This window comes from Eptesicus fuscus, chromosome 15 (genome assembly GCF_027574615.1).
Source record: "Eptesicus fuscus isolate TK198812 chromosome 15, DD_ASM_mEF_20220401, whole genome shotgun sequence".
In the NCBI taxonomy this organism is placed as follows: domain Eukaryota; kingdom Metazoa; phylum Chordata; class Mammalia; order Chiroptera; family Vespertilionidae; genus Eptesicus; species Eptesicus fuscus.
The window spans coordinates 18,925,416-18,936,913 of NC_072487.1; the positions used below are offsets into that span (position 1 = coordinate 18,925,416).

Here is an 11,498-nt window from a genome sequence, read left to right on the forward strand (position 1 = left end):
CATTATACTTCTTTTTTTTTTTTTGTCAGATTGGCAAAAAATATAAATTTTTTTGGTGTGCCACAGAATTTTAGTAATTAGTGTACGTGTGCCATGCGATGAAAAGTCTGAAAATCACTGTTCTAGAGACTATTAAATCACCCTGAGGACTTAGGTACCATTCTTGCCACCTGCTCCACCTTCTCACGACTCATGAAGATGAGTTGCAGGTGGAGAATTTGGGGCTTCATCCCCTGTGATGTAACAAAAGCAAAAGGACATTGCTCATTCTTAAAGAGGACAAGTGACTCACAAGTTAAAAAAAAAAAAAAAAAAAAAAGAGCAGCGGGGGCGATGGAGGCATTTGTAGGTGAAAGGGCAAGAGTCTTATTGCAAAATAGGTCAGGTTAGTGAGAAGTAAAAAAAAAAAAAACCACACAACAACCGTCATTCCGTACATTCCTGTGTCATAGGGCAGAGGTAAAATAATGATAGGCACACCAAACATCTGCTCAGAGCACCAATAAAGCCAGAGCATGGGAAAGAAAAGAAACATGTGATCATTCGATTGCTTAAAGCATTGAAGCTGTCAGTCACATGGGGGAGAGGGGGAAACAACTTTTTTGGACTTGCTAACATTTATTTTATAGTTTCGTCTCTTATTTAATCTTGAGTTACATGGGGAGGGAGGAAGAGAAATGCCGTAATTGTTTTTCTTTGCTGAGGGCCTGCAGATGTAATCTGACACATTTTTAATGGTCAGTTTGGAGCTTTAGATATGATAAACAGTATGTGCATGCAACATTAGTTGAGTAATTGAGCTGAAGACCTTTGAAGGCTTTTCACAATTCGATACCTTCCCTGGCTCTCCATTCTGGAGGCGGAGGGCCGCCCCGGGGTCAGAGACACCTGCGGCCTTGTCACCTGGACATTCCCCCCTTCTCCCCCCCCCTCCCCCCACTCACTGGGGGAGAAATCCCGGAACACCGGCCCCGCCCCGGGCCAGTTGCATAGCCTGTTTGCTCAAATAATCAGGGTGAAGTCAGGAATTTTACACAAGAAAATCCTGAGATTCAGATATTGATTTAAGTTTCTTTTTAAAAATAAAATAATACATAACCCACAACTTAAAAAAATTAGTCATCTTGCATAATAAACATAGGCAGCTGTTGGGAGAATCTTGCTGAGAAAAAAACAAAACGGGGACCAACCTAAAGTATTCAAGGCCCCTTTTGGAAATTCCAATTCAATTTTAAAATAGAAACATATACCCTAGCTGGTTTGGCTCAGTGGCTAGAGTGTTGGCCTGAGGACTGAAGGGCCCCGGGTTAGATTCTGGTGGAGAGCACATGCCCCAGTTGTGGGCTCCATCCTCTTTGCAGGGGGTGAGGGTGGGGGGGTGTGTGTGCAGGAGGCAGCCGATTAGTGATTCTCTCTCATTATTGATGTTTCTCTCTCTCTCTTCCTCTCTGAAATCAATAAAAATATATTTTAAAAAATAAAATAAAATGGAAATATGTATGAGGAATTGACTTCCAAGTCCAAGGAACAGTGAACCAAATCCCTGTAGGTCTGTCACAATTCGGGTTAGAATTTTACAAAACTTTATGTTTTCGTTTGCTAAAAGTAAGTCTAGAATCATTGTTTCCATTTTGTTTAAAAAAACACTTTTATTTTGAGGACCAATGGTAATCAGGTTAGTGTTAATTTGTTCTCGTGACTCCTCCGTAGCCTTTTGCAAAAAGCCGCCCGCGTTTCTGCCCGAGCCTCCCGGGATCCCCCACTCCGGCTGAGCCACCCCACCCAGGCAGGGCGCCCCGCACCCAGGCGCGGTCCCCGCCCCCCGAGGCGGGCCCGAGGTGGGGGAAGGCGCCCGGACTCTGCCGAGGGCGACAGTGGGCGGGGCCGCGGGGGTTCGGGTCCGGGCTGCGGGTCACGTGTCGCGGGGCGGGGCGGGGCCGGCCGGGTATTTAATCGGGGCGTCAGCGCCCTGCTCTTCCAACGCCGTCGGTGTCGCTGGAGCCGGGTGTGTGTGACTTGTCCGATCTTCGCTTCCTGCCTGCAGTCGGTCGGTGGGTGCGCGCCCCTCTGAGACCTGCGACCTGGCCGGCCCCCCACCCCCCACCCCCCACCCCGCGGGGGGCTCCAGGCTGGGCGGCGGGGTGGTGGCCGGCGGGGTCTCGCCAAGCCCGGGCGCTGGCTGGGAGGGGGCGGGCTCCTGGGCCTGCGCCTTCCGCACTTGCTTTTGTTCGTGGAGTCTGCTTTTCTGCCAGCCACTCTACCTTCTGGGCTTGGTTGCGGGGTAACATTTTTCATTTGTCCCGAAAGGACAGTATTTAAAAGGAATGCGTTAGAATTTCGGCTTAAAACAGAGTTGCATGGGGTGCGCCGTGGGTGCGGGGCAGTCGATGCTGGCGCCCGCCTTCCGCCTTGAGCGCGGTTCCCCCTTTCCCTGTCCAACTGGGACCCTGGGAGGCAGAGGGTGAGCCGATTGGCCCGGAGGTCGTGGACAGCGGGCTGTGCTGCTGCTTGTAACTTCCCAGCTCTGTTGCTGAGCGGTGAGGCAGTTTTGTGTGGGTGTGGGTCGATGGGAACACGGAATCTTAAAGCTGAGACGTTTCTCAGTTCCAGGGAGCACCTTCCTCCTCTGCTTAGTCACCACCGAACTAGTTCTTTTTTACAGGGAAGGAATGAATCCCCGCCAAAGGGCTCCCACACAGTCCTGCCTGTCCAAGATGCCGTCTGCTTGACATCTCTCCTTAGTTTTAACATGGATTTATTTATTTATTTTTTTAAGTGATTAGTACGCTCATGTTTTTATTTTATTTTTTAAAATATATTTTTATTAATGTCAGAGAGGAAGGAAGAGGGAGAGAGAGATAGAAACATCAATGATGAGAGAGAATCATTGATCCGCTGCCTCCTGCACGGCCCCCACTGGGGATGAGCCAGAAACCTGGTCATGTGCCCTTGATAGGAATCGAACCAGGGACTCTTCAGTCCGCAGATTGACGCTCTATCCACTGTGCCAACCCAGCTAGGGCTTAACATGGATTTTAAAAATATATATATATTCTTTATTTCACCATGGAAGAGAGAGAGAGAGAAACATCAACGATGCGAGCTAATCATAGATCGGCTGCCTCCTGCACGCCCCCTACCCGGGCATGTGCCCTGACCGCCCTGGCCTGGTTCATAGGTAGATGCTCAACCACTGAGGCACACCGGCTGGCCTTAACATGTATTTTAACATGGTTAGCGTTTTTGTGAACAGATATCCCCCCTTCAAAAGGTATTTTTAGTATCCTGGTGAAGAAAGGGACAAAAATATCAGCAACTTTTCCCTGCAGAGCCTGTTTAATATTGGAAGTTTACACAGGACCTCTGAAACTTTGCCCAGGCGTTTGCAAGGGGAGAGCTCTCAGAGCTAGAGGGTGGGAAAAAGCGCAGAAGACTATGCTTACCTCATCTTGAATTTTTCTCTGCTTGAAATTAGCATGTGCTTGAGTTGGGGAATTGATCTGGGAGAGTCTTATCCTAGTGACCTGAAATAAGTTTCTCTTCCACAGATCTCTCCTTTCCCCCGGAAGAAAAATGGTTTCTGTTGCAGTTGACCCACAACCGGTATGAATTTTGAACAGCTGTTTCTTGATTCCTTTCCCTCCCCTTGTGTTTTGGGAAGTTAATCCCCTCCCCCTTCTTGATTTGCAGAGTGTGGTGACCAGGGTGGCCAACCTGCCCTTGGTGAGCTCCACATACGACCTCGTCTCCTCGGCTTACGTCTCTACGAAGGATCAGTATCCTTACCTGAAGTCTGTGTGTGAGATGGCGGAGAAGGGCGTGAAGACCATCACGTCTGTGGCACTGATGAGTGCTCAGCCCATCATCCAGAAGCTAGAGCCACAAAGTGAGTTCTGATTCCCACTCCAGATGTAGTCCAAGGGGCCTGTTAGGAGTGAGCCTGGAGCTGGTTTGAATATGGTGAATGCCAGCCTCGTGCCCCGAACACACACACAGGGAATCTTCAGCCTTTCCTGAGGCATGTACTGCCTTTGTCAATCAGCTGCCAGGTGACCCTCATTGTTATAGAAAGCCTGCTTCCTAGCAATGGCAGATGTTCATGATAACTTTATTTATTTATTATTATTTATTTTTAAAACATATTTTTGTTGACTTTAGAGAGGAAGGGAGAGGGAGAGAGAGAAAACATCAATGATGAGAGAGAATCATTGATTGGCTGCTTCCTGCACGCCCCCACTGGGGATCGAGCCCGAAACCCCGTCATGTGCCCTTGACCAGAATTGAACCGGGGATCCTTCAGTCCCCAGGCCAATGCTCTGTCCACTGAGCCAAACCAGCCAGGGCTCATGATAACTTAAAAAAAAAAATCCCCCACAGATGCTTCTGTGTTGGCAATAGGTCACAAGGGGAGCCAGTGTGTCAACTGAAATTAACTTCTTTGGGACCAGACAGTTTACATGAACTGCTTTAAGAACAAATAAAAACATCTTTTTGAGGTATAATTAACCACCATACAATTCACCCACTTAACATGTATTGTCAATGTTGTTTTTTTAGTATATTTACAGAGTAATGTAAGCATCACCACCATAAATTTTAGGACATTTTTATCACCCCAAAAAGGAACCTTATGCCAGTTTCTATTTGGATGATGAAAAAGTTCTGGGAATGATAGGTATGATAGTTGCACAACATATTAGTGTTTCATTCCTTTTTATTGTGGAATAATATTTCATTGTGTGATTAGATCACATTTTTTTCATTAGTCGATGGGCATTTGGGTGCTTTTGTTTTTTGGCAATAAGAATAATGAATGCTACTGTGAACATTTGTGTATAAGTTTTTGTGTGGGCACATGTTCTCAGTTCTCTTGGGCTAATCAATATACCTGGAGTGGTATTGCTAGGTCATATAATAACTATTTCAACTTTTGAGGAACTCCCAGGCTGTTTTCCAACGTGGCTTATAATTTGCATTCCCACTAGTAGTATATCAAGATTTTCCACATGAACCCTTTTTTAAAAAATATATATATTTTATTGATTCTTCACAGAGAGGAAGGGAGAGGGATAGAGAGCTGGAAACATCAATGAGAGAGAGAAACATCGAGCAGCTTCCTCCTGCACACCCCCTACTGGGGATGTGCCCGCAACCAAGGTACATGCCCTTGACCGGAATCAAACCTGGGACCCTTGAGTCCGAAGGCCAATGCTCTATCCACTGAGCCAAACTGGCTAGGGCAACACATGAGCCCTTTTGAATGAAGGTTTAAATCATTCCCCAAATGGTTAAGTCATGAGCTTTCTGGAGTATAAGGAACCTTTAGAGACCAGTTTTCCAGCTCTGCTACTTCCCAAATGAATTTAGGACTAGTGCTTGGCTTGGTCATCATTAGGGGGAAGGTTGGACTAAAATCTAGGCCTTATTAGGGAGATCCTGAGTGCTGTTAGCATACCATTCCCCATTGCCACATACTGAATTAAGTGTAGGTAGGGGTTAAACCAGCATGGAAATGCTAATTTTGAGAGTTCTCAGAATGAGGGTTCAGGTGAAGCCTGGCTCCTCTGGGCATTAACCTCAGGAGCCAGGGGATGAGGAAGAAACTTCTTAGCCAGCTTCCTACCTGGCTTGCCTGCTTCTCTCCCACCCCCTTATTTCCCTGTCAGTAGAAGAACTTGCCAGCTTCCTGAGCCTCTTCCTGTCTGAGCTGGAGAAATTGGCAATGCATAGTGTGATAAATGAAGATCAATGGTTTTGCTGTTTTTCTAACTAAATGTTTATGGTATAACTAGCATTCCCGTTGCAGGAAAAATCCTGCAATAGGATTTCCTGCTGCACTCTACCCCGCCTCCCCTCCGCCCTTGTCGCCGCCCCGCCTTCTCCTCCAGCCCACCTGCTTTTCTGTTCGCCCCCGGCCCCGCCTCCGCTCCGCCCTTGTCACCCGCCCCGCCTTCTCTGCCAGCCCGCCTGCTTTTCCCTTCGCCCCGGCCCTGACTTCGCTCCTCCCTTCTCCTCCCCGCCCCCCTTCCCGGCTTGCTTGCTTCTTCGAAACTTTACTCCCTTCTGCAGCTCTTGGCTTCTTTCGATGCTGTCTTGATATGCAAATTAGCCGCCATCTTTGTTGGGGTAATTTGCATACTCATCCTGATTGGCTAGTGGGCGTGGCTTAGGTGTAGCAAAGGTGCGGTCCATTTGCATATTTGTCTATTATTAGGTTAGATAATATGTATTCATTCTATACATACACTATTAACAATTTCCCCATTTGTGACTTTTTTTAGTTGCTGTTGCCAATAACTATGCCTGTATGGGGCTAGACAGGATTGAGGAGAAACTGCCTATTCTGAATCAGCCAACAAAGCAGGTGAGCTTGAGTGTTGAGGCTTTCCATCTCATATTTTCATGTTCTATTTGTTTAGCATAACTGGTTCCCATGTGGTGTTTGGTAAATGCACAGATGGTATATAGAAGCTTTCTCACTTGGTGTCTGAGAACATATTCAATAAGATGAAGAAACAGGCATATCTGCCTATAACATATTGACAAATTTTTAAACTTTGCTTTTAGTTTCTTTTTTTAAAAAAATATATTTTATTGATTTGTTACAGAGAGGAAGAGAGAGGGATAGAGAGTTAGAAACATCGATGAGATAGAAACATCGATCAGCTGCCTTGTACAACCAAGGTACATGCCTTGACCGGAATCGAACCTGGGACCCTTGAGTCAGCAGGCCGACGCTCTATCCATTGAGCCAAACCGGTTTCGGCTGCTTTTAGTTTCTTTTTAAAAAATATATTTTTATTGATTTCAGAGAGGAAGGGAGAGGGAGAGAGAGATAGAAACATCAATGATGAGGGAGAATCATTGATCGGCTGCCTCCTGCATACTCCCTACCGGGGATCGAGCCTTCAACGAGGGCATGTTCCCTGACCGAGAATGAAACCGTGACCTCCTGGTTCACAGGTCAGCATTCAACCACTGAGCCACACTGGCTGGTCCCCTAGTCCTTCTTTAAACTCTTCAACTATGCTGCCTTAGTTAAGACCTTAAATATCTATTCACGCCCTTGTTTCTCACCAGCCAAGTGCTCTCCTTTTCTGCTTGTAGGTTGTTGCCAATGCCAGAGGTGCAGTGACTGGGGCGAAAGATGCTGTGACGACGACCATGACTGGAGCCAAGGATTCCGTGACCAGCACGATCACTGGGGTGGTGGACAAGACCAAAGAAGCTGTGACGGGCAGTGTGGAGAAGACCAAGTCTGTGGTCAATGACAGCATCAACACAGTCATGGGCAGCCGGATGATGCAGCTGGTGAGCAGTGGAGTGGAAAATGCGCTCAGCACTTCAGAGCTGCTGGTAGACCAGTACCTCCCTCTCACTGAGGAAGAACTAGGTAAGTGTTTTTGTGTCTTGAAATAATGTTGCATATCTTAAATCAGCTTCATTGAGATATACTTTATACACCAAAAAATTCACCTTTTTCATACTAAATTTATGGTTGCACAACCATCACCTCAGTTTAGTTTTAGAACATTTCTATCATCCTAAAAGATCCTCATGCCTGAATCTCCATTATCTCCCTCAGACAACCACTACTCTTTCTATCTTTGTAGACGTTCTTTCTTAAAACAATATTAAGTTTCACATTGAATTATACATAGTAAGTTTTGAAACTTTAAGAGAAATTAGCCTAGAGAAATATTTTCTACAAATGGATAGTTTTTAATGGGCTGCTTTACAGAATCATTAAACATTTAGTGGCTACTGTCTGCCAGGTACTGTGTTGCCCAAGAAGCTCACTCTAATGGGAAGAGACATGTGTAGATGTACCTTCAGATACAGTGATATGTTTTGGGTAGCCAAGCCCAGCAGTAGACATGATTTGTCTTGGGAAAATGAGTGCATAATTGCTGGTGGGTGGGTAGAAACGCCAAAATCAAGATCCAGGTTAAGAGTCCAGGCCTTGTCACTTAGAGCTGTGATCCCTTATTTTTTTTTTTTCCTTATGTTTTTTTTTTTTTTTTGTCCCTTCTTTCTAACTTCAGAAAAAGAAGCAAAAAAGGTGGAAGGATTTGAGACCGTTCAGAAGCCAAGTTATTATATTAGGCTGGGATCGCTGTCTACCAAGCTCCGCGCACGTGCCTACCAGCAGGCTCTCGGCAGGGTGAAAGAAGCTAAGCAGAAAAGCCAGGAGACCATTTCTCAGCTCCATTCCACTGTTAACCTGGTGAGTAAAAGCTCATTTAAAGGTAGCTGAAGTGAGTTTATTTATCTCAAGGGATGAGAGTCAATGTAATCATGAAATCCAAGAATTTTAACTTTACCTTAGGAACAACCCAATAGAAAAATGGACAAAGAGTATACAGAAACTCACAGAACAGGAAGTATATATAGCTGAAATATCTGAAGTGATGCTAATCTTACTCCAAGGGGTCAAATTACAGATGCCTCTCTTTTCCGAACACACTGGCAGAGTGTGATGCTGTGGGCAGTGGTGTAGAGAAGGAGGTGTACTTGTGGACTTCTGGAGGATTTAGGGGACAGTTCTCAGAAAGGTATAAGCACACCTATTCCTCGGCAGTTTTACTTGTAGAAATTTATCCCACAGCTATGTATGTTTAGAGTTGCTGAAGGTTATAAACACTGCATGGCAACTAATAGGGAACTAATTAAATCGATATATCACTAAAGAGTATTGTGTAGCCATTGAAGATTGCCAAGTTACAGAACAGTATGTACTGTACTGCCATTCTTGGGAGGGGGAATGATGCCTGACAACAGGGAAAAGGAAGTTTGAATTCCTTTTTTGGAATTTTTTCTTATACTTTACACATACATGTTAAATTTCAGTTGCCTTACCTATGCTAAACTGGAGGTAAATATGGAGAAAGTGGCTTAATATCTTAAGTAGAGGCAGTCAAGAAGTTCGATTACTTGATAATAAATAACAATGAGGGCAGGGATTGCTGTCCTTAAACTCATATGGATATTCCTGGTTTTTAAGTTCGATGATTTACATCATAGATCTAAGAACAGACTGATACGAGTGTCTGACTGGTTCCTTTGTTTTATTTCAATGTGCTCTAGATTGAATTTGCCAGGGAGAATGTGCAGAGTGCCAACCAGAGAATTCAGGATGCTCAGGATAAGTTCTACCTCTCCTGGGTGGAGTGGAAGAGAAGCATCGGCTATGACGACACCGATGAATCCCACTGTGCTGAGGTAAGACGACTAGGACACAGTCATCCACGACCCTTTAAGAAGTTCTACCAGACTTTTATTATTTAAATTTTCCCGTTATTCCTCTTAGAATACTCTTTTCCAGCAAAAGTTTGAACAGAAAAGCAAAGTTACATGTCAGAAAAGCAGAACTGCAGTAACTTAAATAACCTATAGCTATTGCTGTAGTGGGATACAGCTAAATAAGAACATGGGCCTTAACCTCAGTACAGACTAACAGGGGATGCAGGCGTTTTTAGGTGGTGGTGTTTTTGACAGCATAGAAACAGGAACTAGGAGACGATATAAAAAAAAGTACCTAAGTTGGTCTTGGGAGTGAGGATGGGTGAGTCAGATGACTTTCTGGAGGAGGTGCATGCTACACTGGGACTGAATGGGAGAATAAACTAGGTGAAAGGGCAGTGAGGGGACTAATGTTCCAGACAGAAGAAATAGCGTGTTGCAATACTAAAAAGTGGTTCTTTAGGTTCCAAAAGCTAGGATGCATGTATGGAAATGTGGCTAAAAACACTGCTGCCCTCAGGGTTGTTAGGAGGATTTTGAAAAGTTGAGGAATCCACGTGTGCGGTGGACACATCACCAACTTACGGTTATTGAATGAATTTATACATAGCGCTGTTGGTCCCCTGCTAAGTTTAAACCTGTTTTATTTTTAGCACATTGAGTCACGTACTCTTGCTATTGCACGAAGCCTGACTCAGCAGCTGCAGACCACGTGCTCCACCCTCCTGTCCAACGTCCAGGGGTTACCACAGAACATTCAAGATCAGGCCAGTCACTTGGGGGTGATGGCTGGCGACATCTACTCAGTGTTCCGCAATGCTTCCTCCTTTCAAGAAGTGTCCGACGGCTTCCTCACTTCTAGCAAGGGGCAGCTGCAGAAAATGAAGGAGTCTTTAGATAATGTGATGGATTATCTTGTTAACAACACACCCCTCAACTGGCTGGTAGGTCCCTTTTATCCTCAGATAATCGACTCTCAGAATGCTCAGCATTGTGTTGCAGAGAAGGACACAGCCAGCCAGCAGGCCCAGCAACCTGAGCTCAACACACAGTAATCCTGTCCCTGTCACCAGTGCATGGTTCAGCCAGCCAGATGACATCTTCTGTTATGTTGCAATTAACCTGCTAGACAACTCCGAATTGGGGAAACAGCTAGCTAGAAAAAAGGGCCCCTTCATTGTAGTCATTTCCAACTGGATTAAGATCTTTTAATGTTTCTGTCCTTAGCAGATGAGTCATTTTGTTTACCTGGCTGGTAAAAGAAGAATGATAGACTGGTCAGAGCCTAGTCAGAGGTCACAAAAAGTTACACTGCATTTATCGTCTCATTCTGTTGCCATTGTTGCTGTCTGTCTGTACTGAATAAAAACACCTTCCTGTGGGTTGTTGTGTGAACTGGCGTCTGCTCCGGTTTGATCTGAGCAGGCCTCATCATTGTTTTGTCTCACAATGCATGCTTGTACTTTAGTTTTTTTAAATTTTCATAAAGGAATGCCTCCTGTGAGTTCAATAAAATTCACTGCAGAATAATCAGTTTTATGCTGTGTGTCCATGTGCTTTGTATGTTGCTTTCACAGAGCAGCTTGGCCTGCATGACAGGATTATTAATGCACATACATGAATTCCAATTGGCCTGTTAGAGGGAATTTGGAAGTATGATAACACTGGATGACTAATATCAAAAATGGAATGTTGGATGATAGGTTTTAAACAAGTGAAAAGCTAATGGGCATTTAAGAATTTTATTGGGTGACAGTTGCCTTCATTTGCCCATTTACTGGACCCTTGAGATTAATTAACTAGTCATTAATCTCCTAGCCTTAGTTTTCTCATCTGTCATAAAATCAATGATGCCTCACCAGATGGAAGTGAAGTGTTAGAAGATGGGTTGTCTTTTTCTATTTTTGCACTAAAGGCATGGGGACACCCTGTGGGACAGTGACATGTAGTATCTTCAACTTGCTAGTTCGGGTGTGAGTATATACTATGAGGTCATGATTAGTCAAATATTTCCACTTTGTTAAGGCATTATAGATATTGAAAGACTAAAAAAACGAAAAGGGGAAAACTAAAGTTTGGTTTGCCCAAGCTATCTCTTTGAGTGTCATTCAGCTCATGGAGGTGGTAGTGAGGGAAGGAAGAAGGAGCAGGGTAGATATCTGTGCATATACCTATCCGGTGTGGGGGATGGCAAGGAGGGCCTCTTCTGGGCTCATGGACTTGGGTGTGGGTCAGTGGGGCCTTATCCAGTTTCA

The 11,498-nt window shown here is 44.9% G+C and overlaps 1 protein-coding gene across 1 annotated transcript; it reads left to right on the forward strand.

Moving 5' to 3' along the window:
* The first annotated feature begins 1,967 nt into the window (after positions 1–1,967).
* On the forward strand, positions 1,968–10,776 carry PLIN2 (perilipin 2). The gene is made up of 8 exons (XM_008145033.3): positions 1,968–2,051; positions 3,549–3,603; positions 3,691–3,886; positions 6,282–6,364; positions 7,108–7,393; positions 8,046–8,227; positions 9,088–9,222; positions 9,897–10,776. The coding sequence occupies exons 2-8, from the start codon at positions 3,574–3,576 to the stop codon at positions 10,296–10,298; spliced, it is 1,314 nt and encodes a 437-aa protein (XP_008143255.2). The 5' UTR covers positions 1,968–2,051; positions 3,549–3,573; the 3' UTR covers positions 10,299–10,776.
* Positions 10,777–11,498: the final 722 nt, after the last annotated feature.

Bases quoted from the DNA above. Each gene is read 5' to 3' on its own strand.
- PLIN2 (XM_008145033.3), top strand. From the start codon at position 3,574: ATGGTTTCTGTTGCAGTTGACCCACAACCG. The intron at 3,604-3,690 runs GTATGAATTTTG...CTTGATTTGCAG, and splicing joins TTGCAGTTGACCCACAACCG to AGTGTGGTGACCAGGGTGGC. The intron at 7,394-8,045 runs GTAAGTGTTTTT...TTCTAACTTCAG, and splicing joins TCTCACTGAGGAAGAACTAG to AAAAAGAAGCAAAAAAGGTG.